The 24,232-nt window shown below is 40.6% G+C and overlaps 1 protein-coding gene across 2 annotated transcripts; it reads right to left on the bottom strand.

Moving 5' to 3' along the window:
- Positions 1–738: 738 nt before the first annotated feature.
- On the bottom strand, positions 739–19,832 carry MANEA (mannosidase endo-alpha). 2 transcript variants are annotated; one of them, XM_082216853.1, is made up of 5 exons: positions 19,745–19,832; positions 14,781–15,367; positions 12,681–12,790; positions 10,628–10,704; positions 739–10,093 (listed from the first exon to the last, which is right to left on the bottom strand). In XM_082216853.1, the coding sequence occupies exons 2-5, from the start codon at positions 15,325–15,327 to the stop codon at positions 9,457–9,459; spliced, it is 1,371 nt and encodes a 456-aa protein (XP_082072979.1). In that variant the 5' UTR covers positions 15,328–15,367; positions 19,745–19,832; the 3' UTR covers positions 739–9,456. The 2 variants fall into 2 exon arrangements, with proteins under 2 accessions (XP_082072979.1, XP_082072980.1); XM_082216854.1 differs by having other exon boundaries at positions 14,781–15,363; positions 19,745–19,826.
- Positions 19,833–24,232: the final 4,400 nt, after the last annotated feature.

Genomic DNA, 24,232 nt, shown 5'->3' on the forward strand with positions numbered 1-24,232 from the left:
TCGATGAGGGCACAGCCACACCATTTCCATTAAAACACACACCCTCCTCTTTCTGCAATCCTAACATTTTATATTTGCACTTAATAGCACTAACGTAGGTCTTCAAAACAAAAGTGTGGGAATGGAAGCTTCTTTGGATTCCATGATATGGTCTGCCGATTGTCCTTACCATAATACGATACAAAGTACTGAACACTCTTCAGTGCTCGGAAGGGATGCCCAGTGGCAACTATGTCATAACACAGCATCCGTCTCTCTATTCTAATTAAATTAGCAGTTTAGATGTGTAGACAGTGTGATCAGATCTGCACTGTTTGCTAGAATTTGTAGCCAAGAGGGAAAGAGGTGAATTCAAAATGTGTGGCAGGGACTTGTAAGCCATGGGGAAAGGGAACCGAGACAACAGGAATGCAAGCTGGAAGGGGGCAGCTATTGTGGGCAAGCCTGAGATGATTCTGGAGAGCAAGCTGATCAAACTCCAAAAGGGGCAGGAGTTGGCAAATGGAAGCATTCTCTTGTTGGCTACTAGTTGAGGGAAAACTTTATTAATTTAAGACTGGAAGCAGGACAGCTAATCTCTGAAACTTTGATAACCTTGTATAATGCACTGAAGAATACTGGATATGTGCTAGTTGCAATTCAAAAGGTAGCTATCTGAAATAATGCCCCACTAAGTAGAAAAGTACACATTTTCCAATTACTTCAGTCAAATATTATGAGACTATGCAATAACAGAAACATGGTAATGAAAATTTTATTTGTTAAAACACATAGCCCAGAATTGTTTGCAGTCCTTAGTTCAAGTGATAATTATATTACATACTATTTAACAGGATTTTACAATTTTTGAAGTGCATTTTCTGTAAATTACATTTCCTGAGACATGCATAGTATTTTAGACTTATATATGTTTTACATATCAAAACACTGTACATAATCAGTGGTGCTCAGTGATGCACAAAGTAAAGTACATCAAAAATACATTAACAGTTTAACAGTGATAATGTGCCACAGAAAGAAATGTACACACCTTGCATAATTACATTTTTAAAGCAAGTATTATTTTAACTAAGGATGCAAGTAGTTTATGCTTCTAAATTGTATGAAAACACAAGGGGAAAATAATTATTTTGTTCTCCCTCTGGGTTTACAAACACTTATAGATTACATATTAACAAACTGAATCAAAGAGGAAGACAATCTTCTTTTTTTATAGGAAGCTAGAAGGTGACACTTTGAATTGCCCTTGGTTAAAGTTTTGGAGCCTATAGTTTATTTCAGTAGCTTGTAAGATATATAGGTCTACAAGAGAGTGAACTTCCACTCTACCATAGGAATTCATGAACCTACAAAGTTAAAATAATGTCAACCAACTTAGATTCTTGAGGCTCTTAACTTCAAGCCTTCACAAAAACTCACTAAAGGATCTGGACAAGATTCAGGTAGTTAAATGAGGCTAGCAGATCCCAATGATCTGGTTTTAAAAGTTGGAACACCATATTATTGCATTCCAAGCAGATATACCTCAGATATTTCCTATGCAGAAAATACTTCTACAAATAAATGATGTAATTATTTAGTTATATGGCAATTATTCAATTGTATATACATTCCTTTTTAGCCATGATTGTCCAACGTTTGGCAGTACTATCATATTGTGGGTAGAGTGTGTAACATCTGACGCGGCCCTTAGGGGATATTTTCTGTATAATGCAGAACAGGGCTCATTCACCTTTAGCTCCCATTGTGGGTGTAGTATAATTAAGGAGTTTTATCAGCAAAAGATACTAAGATATTAGAGTCTGCACTATTTTATAGATTGGAAGAAGCTAGAAAATTCTAATCCTCAGGCTCAAATCATACCTCACATTTTCATACCTATTTCTGCCTTTCACAAGTTTGCCAACTCGGTTTTATCAAGCTTCACAAGCATTAATTGCACATATTTAAACCTTTAATAACAGATTGACAATACATTCAATGTGTGTTTATAAAAAAACAAGTCCCACTTTCTTCAATGGGGCTTACTCTTCAGTAGGTATATTTAAAACTGCAGTTTAAGAAATGTGAAGTAATTTCAGCCAGCTGTTACTGGACATAAAGTCCATGTAGAAGAAAATCTGTGGCAGAGTGGGAAGATGCAGGGGAGAAGCTTTTAAAAAACCCAAAGCTTAAGGGAAATGTTTTATTTCACATCATCCATTGGTTCCCCAATGAGCTTTCAAAGATGTATATATTGAAATGTATTCAGCTAAACTATAAATCTTGGAAATAAGAAATGTTGCTGTTATACCCCATTGCCTTTGTTTTTTAGGGCACATAAACTGAAGAGTAGCTATAGAAAATGGATTTCAGTGTAAGTGAATGCTACAAAGCAAGTCAATAAAGCAGGCAACTCGGAAGATTAAACTCCGTTGTGACTGTTTCGTGTGCTTTACTTTTTGTAGTCAGGTACAGGAACTCAAATACAAAATAAAAGCATGCCACATCTATTGTGAATAATGTATAATGTTAAGTTGAAGTAGGAACTCAAGTCTTTCCCCAGGGGCACATGTATACTTTCTGCAGAGGAAGGTGTTTAAATGAAAGTATGAACGTGTCATTGTGAACATGCATGCACCATTTGTAACTGACATGCAACTGTGTGGGCCTTTTACTCAGAAATGCATTGGATGCCCATCGAAAAATTAAACAATGCTTAACAGCACTAAGGGTCAATATCTAGTAAAATGCACACAGTAGTTTAAAAAGGCACTTATTCTCCATAAAAGCCTCTAACAGTCAAGAAACATTTGCAAACATAACAGTACATAAATACAGTTCATAATTATTGTTCATATTTTGGAAAAATGCTGGAAAAAAGTCAAGCAATTAATAGTGATTCAAATTACATATTAAACTAAGAGAGAAACTCCATGTGTGGTGTATTTGTTGCTGGACCGTCACCACTGGAGACTGCTAGTTGGAAACTGAATTTTTGAATATGTCTCCACATAAACACACCAGAACCTCCCTGTACATACCAAAACCAGAACTCTCCCTAAATTCTATTTTTGAATGTGCAAAAGATTTGTTTACTGCAGGTAACTTACTCTCCACCTGCAATATAAAGAGCTACAGTTCTGCAGCAGCTGGATCATACAAGTATGCTCATTGTACTTTAAAAAAAATGGGTGGTGCTTTATGTTGAACAATTAAAGAATAATGTCATATGCTTGAAAATTCCCAACTACTGCAGCTCCAGCTATCATTTTAAAAGAAAGAAATGGTCTAGCATTATCTTGTTTAGCTCTCCTCTCAATCCCACTGCTATAAACTTTCAAAACAAACCCACATATTTATATACCTGTTGATGAGTTAGTGACTTTCCCGCACAATGGAGCATGAACCAAATTTGTTAACTTTAAAATTAAATTGCACAGGAATAACTTCAAAGTTATACAGTTGGCAGGGAAGGTAGACAAGAGAAGGAATGATATGACAGAAAAAAGAAGAGGACTTTTTGAGCTAAGGGCATAATTTGTAGCTCACTTGGGACTTTTGCAATGCTCTTGCATATTATATCTTCATCCCAACTGACAGAAAAAGAAAACACAGTTGACAGATATCCATCAGCGGGCATGAACACTAGAAATTATCTGCAACATTCAAACCCAGGAAAATGATCTTCCACAAAATCCCAACTCACCAATTGAGCTGAGAAAGAATTGCAGCATTCAATACAACAAATTTAATTCAAGGTGGATGTCAAATTGTTGTTAAAGTTCGTGATGCTCATGGAAGCATAACACGTAAGGATTGTTCTGCACTAAGAAAAACTTTGGATCCAAATATCATGGCTTAGACAATGTAATTTTGACTCCAATGCAAGCCATAGCCTATGCTACACATATTTCACTGACTGGTTCTTGAGCAACCTACCAAGCATCAATCTCTTCCATACAAACTCTTCCCTCTAGAGCAGGAGAGAGTGATCTAAATTAGTCCCAGAAAGAAAGAATGGGTTGTTCAATTGGCTCATTAAGGCATACAGTGGGAAAATTAACACAATTTGCTTAAGCCGGAACACAATCAGCCTAATGTTTACAGTATGTATGCACAATATTATTTTTTACGTGGAGGGTTCTTCCAACACATTTCTCCAGAAAAACAAAAGAAAGCAATTGTGCCTTATTTAGCTAAAACAAAGGGGGAAAGGTAAGAGAAACCTATCACAAAACATACCACACTTTTCACTCAAGCATTATTGTACCAATTACAACACATGGGCAGAAAAATCCTATGGTAATGGTTGTGCATGTGTGTGGCTGTGAAGATTCTTTGGGGAAGCTCCAACCACTTCCTAAGCCCCATCAACTTGCTGAAGTCAGGACAGAAGGTGGCTGGCAAGCTTTTCTCTCCCTTTCCCCCCAACCCTTTCAATGGGAATGATTAACCACACCAGCTCCAGGACTGGTATAATTAAAGACTCCTCTGGGGAACCTGTCGGGGAAGGAGTGTCCTGTGGACTCCTAGCTGCCGCACCACATCCTGACCCAGTGTCCCACACCTCTCTGCTTGGTGCCAGAGAACCAGCATAAATTCTATGCCCACAGAGTTTCCCACAGGTGTATCAGGGGTCCTCCGGGAGCATAAGTACCATGCCTCCAGAATGGCACTTACGTCACTTCTGGTGACTCCTCAGCCCTTAATCAGCTGTAGGATCCTTACATAGCTTTTGATGGTTCAGTTTTTTGAAATGTGAGCTGGGCTTCAAAAACAGCTTCAGCATATATTAACAAATGTTTCACCAAAGAAAGTATCTATTAAGCTATTCAGTATGCTTTCCACTGAAGTTCAAAGAAATCCCTGGCAAATAAGAGGCAGAATGAACATTTCAGAAAATACAAATCACATGAACTCTTACTCCAAGAACAGTGTTCCTGCAGTGTTCTTTTTTCATAGCATACAGAGTATGTTTCATATTTTCAATATAGGTGTGTACAAAACACTGTCTAACGTCTCATTCATGTATTCATACTAACACTGTGCACATTAAAAGCCTTACAACTATTTATTTAAAAGTAAATTAGAATAATTTCATTTCTCATAAAGCAGACCTTATTATCGTATAGTTGAAACAACTGTTGACACACACACTTAATTCGGACAGAAGAGAATGGAATTTGCAAGCTAGGTTGCGATTTGTAAAAACCTGTAGCCCTGCAGGTGAGCCCTTTAAGCTCTAAATCAACCACTCTGGAATTCAGATTTTCCTTCCTCATAGTTACCATGTGACAGTGGCTTACTATGGTATGAATCATGCAGTGAGGTCTGTTCCTTAGTCTGCAGACAGTATTATTATCTTAAAAACCCTGGTGCAGGGTTTTAAAAGATTACTGAAGAAGTGTGATTCAAACTTATTTGACTGTACTTGCAACAGTTGTCTGCCTAACTCATTGCAAATCCAAGTGGAACTATACAAGTGACCTGAACCTAAGTATATGAAAATGTCTTGAGTACAAGCTTCCTTTATGTGCTTTCCAAGCCTTGGTGTACTTGGTGAAGCTCTCACTTCTCAGTGGTATTCACTATGTAGCCAATGGACCAAATTGTATTATGTAAGGATACTCCTTGCAAGTTACTTCCCATCACGTATCCTACATGCCCTCTACCCAAATGTCAGATCTCCCTCCTCTGCCCTGTCCCCCCCCCAATCCCCGGTTACAATTTCCAAACACTCTATGCACCCCAACTACATATTTAGCAGTGAAAGCAAGTGTCAGACTAGATCCACATTCAACTCTCCATATTATGTATATGCTAGGTGAATATAACATTCTATGAGATAAGGTGAAGAAATCTCATTGCGACTAGAATTGCAAAAGCAAGTAGAAACCATCTGCTAAGCAGCAGCAGCAGCAGCAGCAGCGAGAAGAACTATGTCTGAAAAAAATATACTTCAAATGAACAAAATACTTCAAAGTTGCCTCCTTTCAAAATTTCAAATTTGGAAAGGAAAATGATTGCCAAAAAATTCTCTAGCTAACACCGGGACCATTTTGCAGATGCCCTGAAGCTCTAGGTGGGAAAATAGTGAAGCTATTAGGGTATCCTGGGGAGAAGTGTGCACACTTAAGCTGGAAGCTCCTTCAGATCCTGAACTGCTCCCACTGCTGTAAAGACAAGCCAGTTTTCACCTTAAACGCAGTTATTTGAGCAGAGCTATAGACTACAAGTTGCAGCTGTGTATGCAGCACTACATCTGTTGCTTTGGATCACAGCCCTTAGCAGAATTATAATGAAATAAATGGAGGAAAATATTTAAAAGCTTATGTTGCGATTTTCTTTTAAGAAACGCAATATGGTTTTTAAACAAAATTGATTAGATGTCTAAAGTGCCTAAGCAGTAGTAGCAAAACTGGTTTCAAACCATTATTACTCCTAAATTTTAACTGATCATGAGAATTTGAAAGCATTACTTTAAACACACCATAAGCGCTGTGTGTTTAAGGCAAAGAAGGGGCCTTCTAGATTTTGCTGCACAACAATACCACATCAACTTTGGACTGCTGGCCATACCGACTAGGGCTGACAAGGGTTCGGGCTGAACAATATCTAGAAGGGTATAGGTTCCCCAGCCCCAGGTTTAAGGACATATAATGATTCTAGGAAATTTGAAGGCATCAACATCGAAATTCTGTGCATGCCTATTCAGCTCCACTGAACTCAGTGGGATTTACTGCTGAGTAAACAAAGACAGGATTGTGCTGTAAGAAAATCAAACTCAATTAATGAGTTGCCATGCACAGAATTTGGGACAAGTTCCAAGTTACTGTCTTACTTTTGAGCTTGATTTTGTTTCATTTTGTTACTATATGGGACTTCATACAACTAATTCAAATAGTAATTAGTAAGTGCCACGATTAACAAACAGCCATCAATTCATCCCCAAAGGTGAAGCCAGTCTTAGTAAAGCTCTTTCACTGATGAACACTGAGTTTCACAACAAATTTTAAAAGTTAATATTGACATATGGGAAGCACAATGCACCCAAGTGGATGTGTGTGCCTTAGCTCTAAACTACGGCCTATTTGTGATGGATAAAGTGCAGCTCACAGTATTTTCCATCGTATTAGCTACTCTTATAAATTGCGTGGATGGATGAATGAACAGAACTTAAGTAATTAATCTTCACATTCTAGCTATACCATCAGTGTATGGATACCCATTCATGGCCCTGCAGTGAAGGTCTGCCAAAAAATCAGTTTCCATGACCTGAAAGGCAGAGAAGTGCATGTACCAGAAGATTTTTAATTTAATTTTGTGCAAATTGTTACAAAAGTGGCAATAAACAATCCATTTCAGTTTGGCTGGTGTCCTTGGTTCAATCTGCTATCTATCTATCTATCTATCTATCATCTATATCAAAAAGCCTTGAAATTGTCAGTATTTGCAAAGTCACTAACAATGGGTGAAATAAACATCTGGATCTCATCTGCATGAACTCCAAAAACCATTTATCAGTAGCTTAAAAAGGGATGGGCCTCACAGAACTGGTTTGGATTATACCTCTACAAGTAGTTTTCCAGCTTCTCCTTCCTTCCCTCTTACTTGGCCTGGCAGCTACAACAACAACGGTACAGAGGTCTTCAGTAGGCTACTCCTATTGAAACTGTAGGATGTTTCCTGGGCACACAATGGCTGTTCAAAGGACTTGGGCTTCTTGAAATAATTACATTTCTTAGCAAGATGCTAGGAAAGAAGGAAAGCATACAGGAAGCCTTCCTATGTTGCAACCACCAAATTACATAGTGGACCAAGCTACAGGGGCTTGTGGAGGAAATTGCTTGAGCTTTGTCACACTCCATGTTACTGGAAGCACAGTAGCTGCAAGCTGGGCTCAGAATTTGCTTCGGAATAAAAACAAATTAAAAACAGAAAATAATTTGGTTTGTTAAGCTCAACTTCCAATAACACCATAGGGATGGGGTTGCCCACCCCTGGGCATAAAAGGGAAGGGCAAATCCTTTCGCCTGCAGCATAATATAGGTTTTTTTTAAAAAAAACAAACAAACTGCAGAACCAAACTCATAAAATAAGACAATGAATCCAGCTTGTGTGTTTGCTATATTAGCTTTGGATAAGTGTCTAGGGAGCACATTAGAGAGGCACTTTCAATTTGGAGATAATAAGGCACTCACTGAAAATCACAACATCCAGTAGCCCATTAGTGAGAAATGATTCAAAGCACAGGTGCTCTCGTGTTATAGTCCGCTCAACCCAGACTGCAGCTGGCAGTGTGTTTGGAAGAACATAGTCTTTGCTATCCAAAGTTGGGTGTCTCCAATTTCACGTGGAATAGATATTAACACCACACTGGGGAAATACAATTCTTTTAAAAGGACATTTTTAAAGCTCCTACAAATGCTCACAACCGACAATTTATACTATTCCAAATTATTGTTTTCTGAGTCTGTACTCTAAAATGTTAAATCCTGCTAAACATTCTAAGCACTCAAAAACATTTTTCTTCTTTGAAAATGATTCCTGTATTTAGGATCTAAAGCAAAGCAAACTGAGTGTTCTGCTCATGCGGCAATGCCAAACAAAATGAGTAAATGTGCCTTTAAAAAACCTAACAAACAATTACTAATTATGATTATCATGATCATTTTAGTTCACTCATTATTTCTACCAAAATAAGTGCAAAAAATAAGGAGAACATGTTTATTTTTCTACAAAATATATAATATACATCACGGGCACCTACCACCAATTCCTGTGGTTTGAATTGCAATGAATGGGAGTAGCATAGGAAAATCAGGCAATGTTCTTCTGCAGCTCCAATACATTTTAAAAAAAGTGATTCTTGTTCTGGAAGGTTCCTTGGTGAGTTCTCTACTTTCCCACTGGAAAAGATGCTTCACATATACAAATTAATATTTAAGAAACTGTTGTAAAAGGTTTTGTTCATGGTTCTTTAAAGGGCCTGACCTAAGGAGCACAGTTAAGTGCACCACAGTGGTTTCCATTTGAGTGCTAGGGTTTATTTTGTTTTTGCACACCTCTTCACCTTGCACTGGAAGTTGTTTCTGAGGTTTTCTCACTTTGAGGGAATTCTTCAGGAAAGGGGAAAGCTCAGAAGTCCAACTGGGTACAGAGACCCTAAACAACTGTTTTAGCTGGAATAAGCTCTGTATCATTCTACTAGTGTTATAAATCAAATATTCTAGACAGTGTACTGGTAATATACAGAACATTAAAAGGGACAGTATTTAGCACTATCAATGTATTATAAGAACCCGAGGGGCTAATATTGCTTGCCATTGTTATCGTTACTCTAAAAGTGAACATTTTCTCTTCGGAAAGCTATAACAATAGTGTAGACGATATCCTCACAAATTAAAATGTTCTTGATTTATCAGTGAGACACAGCGATGGGCCCATCGTGGAACTGCCAAGTGGAAATGCACCTCATGTAAGCCACTGCTCTTTTTCTTTGCTGTACTTTTCAGACCACTTACGAGTGAGCTCTAGATAAATATTTGACTTATGTGGCTGATAGTCGAGGTAAACTGCCTTTCCAGTCCTCTTTGGAATGGCCTTTTCAATCTGAGTTCCTTCATGCCATTCATTGAAAGAGGTGATAGAGATTATTTCAGGGCGTACCAGAAGCGCAGCGCTGAACGCAGTCTCATAGTATTTGCCATTGACGCGGTTCCGTGTGTTGTGGCTGTTCCATGGTCGAATGCTGGTGTCTACATAGCCTGGGCCCACGCTTGGAATAAACAGCAAGTTTTTCGTGTCACAAAAGGCTTTCAAACTTGGCCAGTTGTGATGGCTTGAGCCGTAGGAGAAGCCGTTGGTGGCAAAATATGTATAAATTCCATCAAAGCCACTTCTATGGATTTCATGCTTGTGTTTTTCTTCCACAAGAAGGGCAATGAATAAGCTATCATAGGCTGTATTGCGTATACTCTGGGATCCAGAGACAGTAAGCAGATTTGCCCACATTTCAGGGATTGTTATATAAGAATCGTAGACATAAAACATGGGAAGGGTTCTACCTGTGCTGACTTTATGTCTGTAAAAGCCTGGATGGGCTCCATATCTAGAAAGGAAAGAAAGTAACCAATATAAAGTAAATAACATTCATTTTTATAGCATTGGGTATTAAGCAGTGTTGTTTGCTCTTCCCAAATTTATTTCCATTCAAATGTGTCATCACTATCATTAGATATAGTAAAGGATGTACACTTGCCAATGTAGTTATGCACAATTAATTTTATTTAAATTAGTCATTTCCACACTATGAAGAAAAAATATATTCTATTGCTCTGCTTCTAATTTCATATTTCATGATACTTCAGCTAGTAAAGGCTAACTAAGGGTCTAGCAAGGCAGGAAGTTTGAAAAACAGCCTTAAGACACAGCAATAAATATGAGAAAACTGGCAATTGAACCAAATCTCTCTGACTTGAACAGGCAGAAAAAACTCAGGGGATTTGAACAAGAAGCAGAGCTATTTGTGTGGATTAAGAACGTTAATTGATAGTGTACTGCACAACGAAACAAAATCACATGAAAAACACTGGACAGAGTTAAGTTGTAACATCAACATTCAAATACTTGAGGAAGTGCTTACTTGTCTATGATATACTTGATGTTGCTGTACATACTGCGATCATCTCTATCTTTGTATGGCTCAATATGGAAAGTGACCTAAAAAAATGAAATATTAGATAGGTGTTTTTAAATAACTGAATAATCTCAACATAGTGAAGGTCAAACACTTCTATTTATGAAGTTCAAAGGTGAGTCAAAGGTGAGTCAAAATCACCAGTCAAAACATTACTGTCTATAAACAGAAGGGAGATATCAGCAGGCTTAGGGGAATACCAAGGTTTGCAGAAGTTATTCTTGAAATCTCCATTTTGAGCCTAAATATTCTGAGTTTGAGCCATAGTTGCACAAGCAGAAGCTGTAAGGTTTTCCTGCCTTCTCCTCCCCAGTATAGAACCCCCCGAGGATCAGAAGACTGCAGGAAACCACTGAAGGCTGTTTGCATCAAAAGCTTGCACAAGCCACCAGTTTAGTACATCTTACCACCCACTCCAGAGGTAGTTCTTCGAAACAGCTGAACCACATATAACACAATTATGCATGACAATGCAATTAGCTGGCACTTACAGAGATACCAGTTATGATAAAGTCACTTTAGACAAACTGTGATAAATATAACTTTCAGTCCTATCACTAGGTTGTGGTATTCATTTGGAAACCACATGAATTAAGAATAGGCGATCGGAATTTGGTCAAGATTTGTATCCAAGATTATGAAGTAAGGAGATAAAATGTACAGCCTGCGCAAACCCTTTGGGAACTGTATTTGTTTCAGATGCTGTTTTACTTTAAAGTGCATCATGAGACAGAAACCTAGCAAGGGCAATGCGAGCAAGAATAAAAACTCCAAGCAATTCACCCCAGGAGAGTTATGAACTTAAACAACATGTTCCAAGTGTTAGTGCAACATAGCACTCTATTATAATTCACAATTCAACAGAATAATGTAAAGCCAATAGAAGTGCATGCAAAGTAACACAAATATACTCCTACACAACAACCACAACAAAAATGTAACTGTGATTAATATAAATTGCATTTCTAACAGGTGTGGGGAACCTTTGACCCTCCAAATGTTGCTATTATTTATTAAATTTCTATACCACCTTTCATCTGAAGATCACAATAAAAAAAACAAAAATACACAGTATAGTAGCAAACAAAACAAACAAACAAACAAACAAACAAACAAATGAAAACAATAACTCTAATCATCCTGGCCAATGGTTGTAATTCAGCAACATCTGGAAGGCTAAACGTTCCCCATATCTGAGGTAGAAGTACCAACTAAAGAGTTGCTTTTGTGGTATTGTAAGCCTAGCCAAGAAATATACAGAAAAATGGCTGCACCTCATTTGCCAGGCACTAAAAGCACAATCCTATGAGTGTTTCCAGAAGCACCCAGTGCACCATTGTATGCAATCTGTGCACTGGATTCAGTGGAAGTGACTCACAGGTTAATGGGCATGCATTGTAGCCTATGAATTCAGTGGTACTTCAGAGTAGACATGTATACACAGAAAATTGCTCTTTAGCTACAATAGTGTAAGATACTGTAGCTAAACTGGATACACAACGCTAAACTGTTTCCTAGTTCTATCAATGTAGCACTTCACCAAACATTCCTTAGCTTGGAATTCTCAAGCTGTGGCCTGCAAGCTTTGTTTATGTGGTCTGTGGAATGTCCACATTAAATATTCATATTTATTTTCCATTGTATTTTATTGCTTCTTTTCCTCCTTATATCCCAATTGTAATATAATACAATACAAGAAATAAAAGGAGCAATAAAAACACGATTAAAAATCATACAGCATCCAGTACAGCACATTCTAATTGCTATAACACTCAGGGGGAAAAATCGTTAACTGGTCTGTCAAGACCATCAACAATTTTTGATTGGTTCATTGGTGGGGAGGGAGTTTGGGCAGCAGCACCTTAGCCGCAATGAAATTACATGCAATTAACTCAACTCCTCAAACTCTGATAGGACAACTGTGCAGAGAGTCTAACTTTAGAACAATCAGTTCATCATATCTACAACTTTGACAAGTCTAAAACTTCAAATAGTGTACCTTTAATTTGTACTTATGTGCAATATCCAAAATGGTTGGTACCAGGGCATCAACAGGTTCTCCATTTTCATCACCCATTCCAGGTGGGTACCAAGAAAGGGCCAATACCCCTAAGGAACAAAATATTCATTTTACCTACGGTGATGTTTAACCAGTTTGTATTGGATGTCTTTTTTAAAAAGCAATTTAGCAAACAAAGCATGTACAACTACTTTGAGATTTCAGTATCAAACATTTCAACACATAAGCCAATAAAATTGAGTTTCTTTAGCTATCTTCAAGTATCTCCAAGTCACCAATTAAATCACTACTGTACTAGCTTTATTGTTTGTTTGACTATTTTTAAGAATGGGCAAAAAATAATCCTTACACTATCAGGTGGTAGAACAGGGTAGGTCTATACCCTTTTCATGCCTAATGGTTGGAATAGAACCTTAACAGACAGAGGAAACCAGCCTGTGTGGACAATATGGCTCCTTTTACAGTGGAACCTTGTGTTATGTACCATCCCCCTTGCGAACGCTGCAGGTTATGAGCTCCGCTAACCCAGAAGTAGATGTTCCCGGTTGCGACCTTTGCCTCGGGATGCGAGCGGAAGTTGCGTGCTGGCAACGCGGAAGCAGCGGGAGCCTCCATTACTGAAAGCGTGCCTCATGTTATGAGCTGTTTCGGGTTACAAATGGACCTCCGGAACGGATTAAGTTCGTAACCAGAGGTACCACTGTATACAATTCCAACTCATTTCTTGGCCAGTACGGTATGAATCATGCAACAATCACCTCTGTTTGTATCTGTCTCTAAGAACAGAAATCAAGGGAATGCTGATGGAGAGGAGATGCATAGGTCATATTTAATATTTTTTTTTTGAGAATGAGAGGCAAGGCAAAGCAAAGTGTAAAAAATTGTCTGTTTGCAGGAATAGGGGAAGTGCAACTGTATCTGTTAAACAGCCTTAAAAATGTGTTTTAAGATGAATTAAGTAAACATCATAAAAAATGTGTGGGGAGGTGAACAGTGGATGGGGTGTGGCCAAGCAGACAGAGGACAGAAGTTGAGCTCTGCAAAAGTACCAGCATTAGCCACTGAATACACGGTTGAAGTAGTTTCATTTTTCAGCTGCTCTGCCCTTCTGCCTCTATAATCAGGTGGCCTTCCAAAGGAGTGACTGAACAAACCAGGATGCCCAAGCTGGGATGCAGTAAGAAACCAGTTAGTGCAAACTGCAGCTGAAAAGCCAGCTTCAAACTGTGCTTATGGATCCTCCTTTGTCAACTCACAAAATCCACGATTAGTGAGTAAATTTCAGTACAGCAATTAATCCAGAATGCGGCAGCTAGACTGGTGACTGGGAGTGGCCGCCGGGACCACATAACACCGGTTCTGAGAGATCTGCATTGGCTCCCAGTACGTTTCCGAGCACAATTCAAAGTGTTGGTGCTGACCTTTAAAGCTCTAAACGGCCTCGGTCCTGTATACCTGAAGGAGCATCTCCACCCCCATCGTTCAGCCCATACACTGAGATCCAGTGCCGAGGGCCTTCTGGTGGTTCCCTCATTGCAAGAAGTGAGGCTACAGGGAACCAGACAGAGGGCCTTCTCGGTAGTGGCACCCGCCCTGTGGAACGCCCTCCCATCAGATGTCAAAGAGATAAACATTCAGAAGACATCTTAAGGCAGCCCTGTTCAGGGAAGTTTTTAATATTTAATGTTGTATTGTTTTAAACACTTGATTGGAAGCCGCTGGGGAAACTCAGCCAGATGGGCGGGATATAAATAATAAATTATTATTATTATTACAGGTGTACAAGCAGCCATAGTTTAGCTAAACAGAACAGGTCACAAGTCTAGTAGAAGGCGATAGTCCACGTAGTTACCTTCCAAGTTGCTGGTTTCAATATATTTTTACTCAATCCCCGAAAAAGACATTTGTGATTCATCCTAATTGTCATATCCCATGGAGAAAACAGTTAATAATGGGGAAATTACGTAAGACTTTCTCACACTTCAGTTTCAGTTCAAAGAGGGGGGAAAGTGACTTATCACACCAAAGCTCTGAATTCAAAACGCTTAATGCCATACAGAAAAATAAAATACCATTTACCAATGGAAGCTGAGCTCATCTGCTTCATGTGCTCTTCTATGACAGAAGGGTCTTTGGAGCTGTAAGGTCCAAGTTCAGGATAGAAGCTGGAGCCAATATCCTCCGGAGGACTGTGCCTTCCTTTTGGATAATCACTTGCAATTTTGGGATCCCAATGTGTTAACAATGGGTGGTTCCAGTGAATATATTTTCCATCAAACTGCGGTGTCCCATACCAGCTGTAGTAAAACACATGAAAGTTGTAATTTGGGGAAGGCAGATGTTCTTCTAGTTTCCTTACAGAAACGGTGGGTTTTTTTAAGTTCATTGTTAAAGGGTGAACATTTTTTGCGTGTGTGAAACTTTCTTCCTTAGCTCCGCTCTGCACGTTGAACTTATTTCTTAAATGTGTTGTTCGTTGCTGAAAATCTGGTAACAGGCCAAGGCCAAATGGATCTCCAAACCCAGCTCTTTCAGGTCTCAAAGTTTTCAAGGCCATCATTATGGAGCATATGAATAAAATAAAGAGCACCAGAATGATGCACGTTCTCCTGCGAAATCTTGCCATGATGTCATTGTAGTTCAAGGCACACGTAGGCGGCTTCTAGCTGCCAATGATTAAAAAGCATAATGTTAGGGTTTGAAATGTTGCAAACATTTTTTTAAAAACTATTTAACATTTGTAAAGCACCCTAAAAATTTCTAAGCAGTCCCTTCCTGCAGACTCAACACATAAGAGACAAAAACATGAAATAAAAAAAGGTTAAGACTAGAAAAAGAAAGCAAGGGCCAGATCTGGGTCCCCCTTACCATGATGTTCTTTCTTTGTCTCCTGGTCAGGGTAACATTTCTGGTGGGAAACAATATCCCAAAAGCTGTTCCTCTGGCCTATGGATGAGTCCACTCTGGCCTCTCCCTTGTCTTGTTTTCTTTAGGCAGGCCTTTGGCCCACAAGCTAGCTTCTAAATAAGTTTACATATTTCCCCCCACCGTTTGCCTCTTGCAATCACCCACCACTTAGGCGTGGCTCTCAGAAGGGTTCCTCAGAAGGGAGTATACCGGTAATCCATGGGGTGAAAAAAGTTTGTCCATCCCTGGATTACAGCATTACTTCAGTCACCCAATGACATCAGCCATTCTAACATAGCCTTATGTCAGCTTGGTACAGAATTTTGATTTTCAGTTAAAATGTAGATACAACAATGAATCTTCATTCCATTTTGCTGTATAATAAACATTCTACAATTGTTATTGGATTTATCTATTTGGCAACAAATAACTCAGGAGTTAACAATACTTTTTTTAACATTACTGTTCTTTTATTGTGTTGTTTAGCATTTAATTTTGTATTAGTGTTATGGTGGTTATGTTTTTGCTTTTTGAAAAAATATGTCCCTTGCTAAAGCTATAACAAATAAACTGTGAGGTGAAAGAAAAAGAAAAACTGTAGGGATGAAACTTGATGGACGGAATGTTGAGATAAGAATGAGAGGGAACAATAAATTCTCCGTGCAGAATAAGAAGCTTCACAAATGTTAGGCTGACTTCTAAATATAGTCAATTATCATCCAGGACATGAGATAGCTTGTCACAAAGACACAAGACACAGAGAAGCACAAGACACAAGCAATTTATCACTGGCAAGTCCACCTATTGTCTACCAAAACCCAAGAGAAACCTGGTTAAGTGGGGGGGGGCAGAGAGAGAATGTTCTCTACCTGTGTAAACATTCCAAGCTTTCAAGCATAACAGAGGCAAGGAATGAAACTTGATGTGCATGTTCAGTGCACAATTACACATTTCATGTTCAAACTCTAGCCCCTACACCCATTTTCAGGAAGGTCACAAAACTCCTACACAGTTCCATTACTAGAAAATGAGGTACTTAAAATAAAAGAACAGTGCCACACCTTTTCTCCTTAGTGTAATTTCACATTAGAAATACAATTTTCTCTCTCCTTTGAGTACCAGTTTCCAATAGTTTAAGTTGTGTTATTATTATTGGAAAATAGGGTTGATCAAGACAAGGTTCATAAAGATATCTTGTTTAAGAAGAAAATCAATGCAATAAGATTTATCCTCAACATTAATCAAATAAAAAAATTCCTTCCAGTAGCACCTTAAAGACCAACTAAGTTAGTTCTTGGTATGAGCTTTCGTGTGCATGCACACTTCTTCAGATACCAGGTATCTGAAGAAGTGTGCATGCACACGAAAGCTCATACCAAGAACTAACTTAGTTGGTCTTTAAGGTGCTACTGGAAGGAATTTTTTTATTTTGACTATGGCAGACCAACACGGCTACCTATCTGTAACATTAATCAAATAGACAATGTTCTAGAGTATATTAACATATATTATAGAAGCACAGGAGGTTCTTTCATTGTAAGCCTCAAAATTCTATAGCTTATAAAAATGCCGTCTGATGAGCTAATAACTTGGCTTACGTTGTCTAGGCTGAAGAGGTCTATGAAAGTGCCAAATTTCTAACTGACCTGAAAAAGGTTGCCATAGATAACAGAGTAAGTCGAGAAGTGCTGAAAATTTACACTTTGCCCTGTCCCCTGCTCTTTAGCAACATAGGAAGTTGCCTTCTACTGAGCCAAACCCACTGGTCTATTCAACTCATTCTTGTCTGCACTGACTGACAGGGACTCTCCAGTATTTCAGTCTCTCCCAGTCCTAACTGGAGATGCCATAAAGGACTGAACATGGGGCCTTTTGCATGCAAGGCACTGAGTTGTGGCCTTCTGCTATTAAGACCATATACTGTACAACTGATTTCAATACAGAGTTTTTACATTTTTGTAATCTGCCCTGAGACTTTATTTTAAAGGTCAACTAAGAAATATAATAAATAACGATTCTTTCCAGTTTTGGTGAAACTTGCTGATCTATTTCATTCAGGCTTCTTGTGGAGCCCTCACTTCCACTGGCTTGGTGAAATTCTGAAAAGCTACTCAAAAGTTATTAAGATTTCCTCTCTCATTAAAGTCCATGGTAAACAAGTACAGGCACAGGGCTTATGTTCCACGTCATCACATGCATTGGTGGAGCGTGCATAAGCCTGCCCTATCCCACAGTGAACCCACTTCCACACACTCCACCCCACACTGAAACTGCCCCCACATATCCTTTGCTTCACACTTAAAGCACCACCACAGAAACAGACACAGAATTCCACACACAATCTCGATACACACCCCATACTTAAACCCACCCCTACCCCCTGCCTACCACCTAGTGTTCTCCTCATAGTGGGAGAAAGGCAGGAGCGAAGTAAACAGCAAGTTAACTTTTAAGGTCTCAGGGAGTCAGTCTGCCAGGCAGCAAGATTACTGAGCAAGAGAGGATATTACCACCCTGTGCAGACTTACTCAGAAGCAAACTTTTCTGAACACAGAGGGTAAAACCTATTCATTTGCTTATTTCTACACAGCTACTAGCTTGTTTGTGTTTTGCTTTTGCAGAATCATTCCCCACATTGAAAATACCACAGGGCTACTACAACAATTAACAGTTATGAAACCATTACTTCTCTATTTAGCAGAACCCATTATTTCAATATATTTTATTTTCATAAACTAAGTAATACGGTAATACAAAACCAGTACAATGTTGGGTATTTTTGCTGGCCCCAGGCACTCCATCCTCCCTTGCAGGATTGGGCCTGAAAGACCAAGGAAAAGTGGGGGTGCATGGAGGCAAAGTTGCCAGTAAGCACAATCTGTGACAATGTACAACCTCCTTGCTGATCGCAGGGTATATTTCTTAAGGTTTCATCAGCCTTAACTTCAAATGTTCTGAGTTTGTGGAGTTTGAAACAACATCAGAAAGCCTTAACTCGTATTTTAAAACTAGCAAGTTTTTTGATCATTGAATATATAGCACACACTGTCATCCGTGAATATAATAGTTTGCAAATAAATAATGCATATACAATTTTGTACTGAGCTGTATCTTATGAAATTAAAAGTAAATAGCCATGGCAGCCATTCCACACAATATCAGCTACTTTATCAGCTGAACCCACTTTTTATAATACTGCATACAGAGAGGAATTAAGGATATAGTATACTAGTTGCTCTTCTGTGACATTAGTTATATTACAATGTAACACCTAGTTACATTAGTGTAAGCCCTATTACAACAACTTTTCTTATATCTATTTAATCTAACAAAGTTGTCAAACTTCTGATAACCGGGGGCAAAGTCACAGGCTGGCATGACATCTGTTAGAAACCGTTAACCCCTTCATCAACCTCTCTGAACGGCATGCAAGCAGAGCCCTCCTTCGCATGGGGGAAAATGCACCCCGCGGTTTGCTTCTGGACGAAGTGCCAACCCTTGACCACTTCCACCCCAAACTGAGCTCAACGTCAGTCTGGGTGCTTACTGCAGCTTGGGAATTGGTGAGAGGCAAGGAATAACCCCTTGCAAAGCTCAGACCAAATATCTAGAAGCAATGGATTTAATCGTTGCGTGTATGTGTGTATTTATGAACACGCATAGGCGGGGTGCATGTCTCGCCGACCCTAATTGTATTTTATTTTTGGTCCCCGCGACACCCCTGCGAGGATGGCCTAATTACCACAGCTGGGATTTGAGCGCGAGCCTCCCCAGCAACGGCTGCGCCAGCGCACGTATCCAGGCGCCTTACCTACCCAACCGGGCAAGGCAAGCCCCGCAAGCGCTACTTCACCTGCGCAGCGCCCCCGGCTCTCGCCTTCCGCCGGCCACCTCGCCTCGGGACCCCCATTGCTCGACTCCCGCCCCCCTCGGAGAGTCACGTGAGGCGCCTCGGGCGCGCGGGCAGCCTTTCACCTCCCCCCCCCCACCCACCGGACCGCAGAGAGGACCCTCCCCCATTTTTGTCGCCGCCGCCGCTGTCATTGCCAAAGCACAGAAGGAGAGCAGGCAGGGTGGAAGAAGGAGCCTCCTCCTCCTCCTCCTTCGCCTTCCCTCTTTCCCCGCCTCTCACTTACCCCGAGTTCAGAGCCAGAATCCGCAGGGACTGGAAGATCAAGCGTCCTGCATTGATACTGGGTCCGCGGAGCATGCGTAGTAGCAGAGGGAGAAGCCGCCGCTTGCCCTTAAGCTCGCGGGAAGAGCTACGTAGTAACTAAGCCACTTCCGGCCTGCCCAGGAGGTGGGGTTGCGGGCTTCACGCCCACCCCCCACGTGGGCGGGGGCTGGTTTCAGCCCCCGGCAGAGCAGGGGAATCCCGGCTAGCCCTCACGTTTGTTTCCCGCATATCAGCTGTTCCTGTTGTCGGAGATCTTATCTGCGTTGCCTGGAGCGTTCCTGCCTTGCTTCTTTGTTGCCTTTTGTTTTTGAGCTGCAGGGCACCTCGTGGAATATGCTGTAGCTTCAGAGAAAAAGCTCCCTTTCTTTTACAGAGAATTTCCAGCATTCGCTGCTGGTGTTGCTTGATTTCTAAACTGCTTGATGTTCAGGAGTTGTTATCTCTAGTTTTGGAGCTGAAACCAATTTGGGGCTTTTCTCCTTCTGGGGGTTTCCCCCTTTGCGCTCCATTCCAGCTGCTGCAGTTTAACACCGGAGCTGTAACTGAGCTAAAGTCACTGTGTGTGTGTTTGTGTGCTTTCCTTCCAGCATCTCTTTCACGTCTACAGTTTTACAGGGAGCGCTGTGTGTTTCGGTGCAAGTTCCCTGCCCTCAGGAGCTTCTCGTGCCTGCTGCTGCATGCCCCCTTCAGAGGAATTTATTTAGCTTTGTGGAGCTTTTTCTGCTGTGATCTGTTGCTTGCCCTCGGTTGTTGACTGTCTGTTCTGCAAGGAGCTCAAAGGAAGAACGTTTGGCTCCTCTTCGTTATTTCCACGGAGGACGCAGCGCACCCATCCAATCCGGTTTTGCTGTTGGGGCTTCAGGTTTTAGCTAGGGGTTTGTGTAGGGGAGCGTGGTGCAATTAGGCGGAACGGCAGCTGCGGGAGGAGAGCGGGCTGCGTTTTGTGCTGGTTGTGTTTCATTTTCTTGCCGGGGTGAGGGGCAGAATTTCTTGTTAAATAATCATTTCAGCAGCATTCTTGAGGGGGTGAGTGGCTTCCACAGAGCATCGCTTACTCTACAGGCTGTTTTATTTTCGCGCAGAAGTTTAGACTTGGAAAGCCTTGGAAGCAGCTGCGCCGTTGCCGGGCAACCAGCGCGCCCCGGCCGCCATTTCATCCGCCCACGTGCCCTTCCGGGCGGCCGCCATTTTACTATAGGCATTCCACGTGGGAAGTAACTTTACAAACCCTCCCTTTTAAGCTTAACCGGCGAGAAAACCAGGGGAATAATTAACGTTCATAAGGAGAATGCCTGCAGGTTTTGCTCTTGAGGCTGCGGAATTTTTCAGTGTTAAAGGGCTAGCGTTAAGTGTTTTCGCACGTGTTCATTGTCGCTAGGCAACGGGAACGCATTATGGCCGCCATTTTGATTGCCCATGTGGCCTTGCGGCGGCAGCCATTTTAGGAGAGGCAAAATCACGTGGGAGCTATCTGCTTTTCGAGTGCCCCTCACTTTCTCGTTGGTTATAAATTCAAAAGCAATATAAACAAAGGAAATAAACATAAGCAATATAAACAAAGGATGATGGTGCAATTAAAAGAGCCTAGCTTAAATAAGAGCGCACAAGGGGCTGCAGGGAGCTCTTCCTCTTGGTGCATAAGCTTGTATAGAGCTGGCTACAGCGTCTCTGGCTAGGCTGATCTTAGAACTGATATCCTATAATTAATTTGACTGCTTTTGTTTATACTTACACTCTTGAGAATTTCATTAGTCAATTCATAAGTTATAAGGAAAAAGAGATCCGGGTTTTATATCATTTGATTTATTAAAGGGCTTCTTCGCCTGCAAAATAATCTTTGCATACAGGTTTATAGGGAATCTAAAGTAAATAGCTCATGCCTCTTCTACGTTCATCTCTTTCTGGTATTTCATCTGTTAGTTTATAAGTATATATTTAATCTGGCAATTTAATTCATTTGGTTGATTTTGATAATAGTGCTTAAGGGCTCTTGGGAGCTTTGCTTTGCTTATAGGTTTGTTGCATAAGTCAATTTATCATTTTTCACTGCTGTATTGCTGGGTTACAATTTATAATTCTACCTCTAGCTTGCTGCATAGCTGCTTACATTATCAAAGGTTCTCTTCTGTTTAGTATAGACTCAGTATTCCTCTAAATACATTGCTTTGAGGTGTGGGCTGGTATTTTGGACTGCTATTCAGTGCAGATAATACTGAGCTACGGTGATATTGTTTGCAGCTAAATACAATTTGTTGGAGATTAGTTAGGCATCTTTGGGTCCTTTAAACTTACCAGTGCAGACAATACTGAACTACCGTGATATTGCTCACAGCTCACGCATATAATCCAAACTAGTTGGCTTGATTTTACAGAACCAGGCTAATTAAGGGTATGTCTGCTCAAGAGAACCAGCAACATGCCGCTATATCTGGGGTGGCACAAGGGAACCAGGAGGGGTCCCAGGCCTTCGTACTGCCTAGTAACCCACAGGCTTTGGCACAGTTGTTCAGGAAAGCTGAGATCTATGGGTACATGTGCACATACACCTTTTGTGATGCACCAAGCTTGCACAAAAGGGCAGTCCAAAATAAAAATAAGTGATGCCTCACTCCAAGCTAGGTAAGGAACTGGCTGCCTGTTGCTTCCTTTCAGGATGGAGGCCTGGCCAGGACAGCTTTCCTGTTATAGCTTGTGGGGTTGATGAGGCATGTGACCCTCACCTGTTCTGAGTCTACTCTAGCTGAGGAATTACACAACTCCTTTTCTGAGCTAACGAGGCCCACCTGGGCTGCGGGTCCTTGCCTGCCTTCATTCAGAACTGAGAGCTGTAAGTTTTGGTATCCCGAGGTCAGAAGTAGTACATCCCATATTGCCAGTTGAGGCAAAACAGGAAGTCCCACCCTGCTCTGCCACACCACAACACCATCACCACCAGTGGGACACTCTTCACTACTGCCACACCTGCTAGTGGCAGTGCAGCTGTACCACAAGCTGTATCACCTCCGCCGCTAGTGGAGAAGCAGTGCTGGCATTGGTCCCCAAAAGAGCTTGCAAGATATCTCCCAAATCTCAAGAGATATTTTGCTCTCCTTGACATCTTGCAAGTCTTTGCGGAGATCTCGCAAGATCTTGCAGGAAGCACTCACCTTTAATTTTTTTTTTTAATACAACTTTCTTAATCTACCAGATTTACACAAAACAGCAGCTGTGTTTATGTGTGTTGCCTCAAGCCAAGAAAGCTGAGATCTATGGGTATTTGTCTACATGTGCACATGCACCTTTTGTGATCTACCCTGGTTGGACAAAAGAGCAGTCCCAAAATAAAAATAAGCAATACCTCACTCTAAACTAGGTAAGGATTTTGAGTTGTTCATATGTATGGCTGCCTATTGCTTCATTTCCTCCCTATTTCGTCCCCAGGACACAGGCCTGGCCAGAAATGCAGACCATCTTGCAAGACTTTGATGAGACTTCGCAAGATCTTGCAGGAAATCAGCACCTATCCTGGCACCACTTCTCTGGCAGAGGTGGGGGCGTGGCAGGAGGCGCCCACAAGGGTGCTGCCTTGGGGGCTTCTGCTGCCTGAGGCAGCTACTTCATGCCACTTCATGGGTGGGGTGGCCTTGCCTGAGGTCATTATGGGCATACACACTGGTATCTGTTTGCCTGTAAGCAGATACCTTTATTTTATTTTTAATATGAGTTTCTTAATCTACTAGATTTGCACAAAACAGCAGCTGTGTGTTTGTGTGTGTGTCCCCACGCCAGGAAAGCTGAGATCTATGGGTATCTGTCTACATGTGCACATACACCTTTTGTGATCTACCGTGGTTGCACAAAAAAGCAGTTCCAAAATAAAAATAAGCAATGCCTCACTCCAAACTAGTTAAGTATTTGGAAGGCTGTTTGTGGGTTCATGCCCCTCCCTTTCCTCTCCATCTCTTGTACCCATGGGAATAGCAAAGTGGTGGCTGGGTGGTTGTATCTGAGGATGTGCTTCCCTCCAGCAGTAGCTTTCTGTCCTCAATATTCTATTTATTGGGCATTTTACTTGTGATTTCAACTCTGAATTTCTGAAAAAAAGCTTTCCCCCCAAAGAATTCTGAGAACTATAGTTCGCTATGGGCACCGGGAATTTTAGCTCTGTGAGGGGTTAACTACAGTCCCTGGGATTCTTTGAGGAAAGTCATGGTCTTTAAGTGCCCTGCTTTAACAATTTAAATAAAGATTTTAAATATTTTTATTGTGCTTTTTTAATGGACTTATTTTATTGTACATTTTTATTGGTGGGGTTTGATTTAATGTTTTGATGAAATTCTTTTAATGTGCATTTTAATCATAGGTGTTTATACTATTTGTAACTGGTTTTATACTGCAAGCCACTTAGAAGCCACCTTGAAAAGCCAATTAAGCAGTATATAAAATAATAAGTAATAATGCACTTCCA

Source organism: Podarcis vaucheri (assembly GCF_965113315.1).
Source record: "Podarcis vaucheri genome assembly, chromosome: 3".
Lineage (NCBI taxonomy): Eukaryota > Metazoa > Chordata > Lepidosauria > Squamata > Lacertidae > Podarcis > Podarcis vaucheri.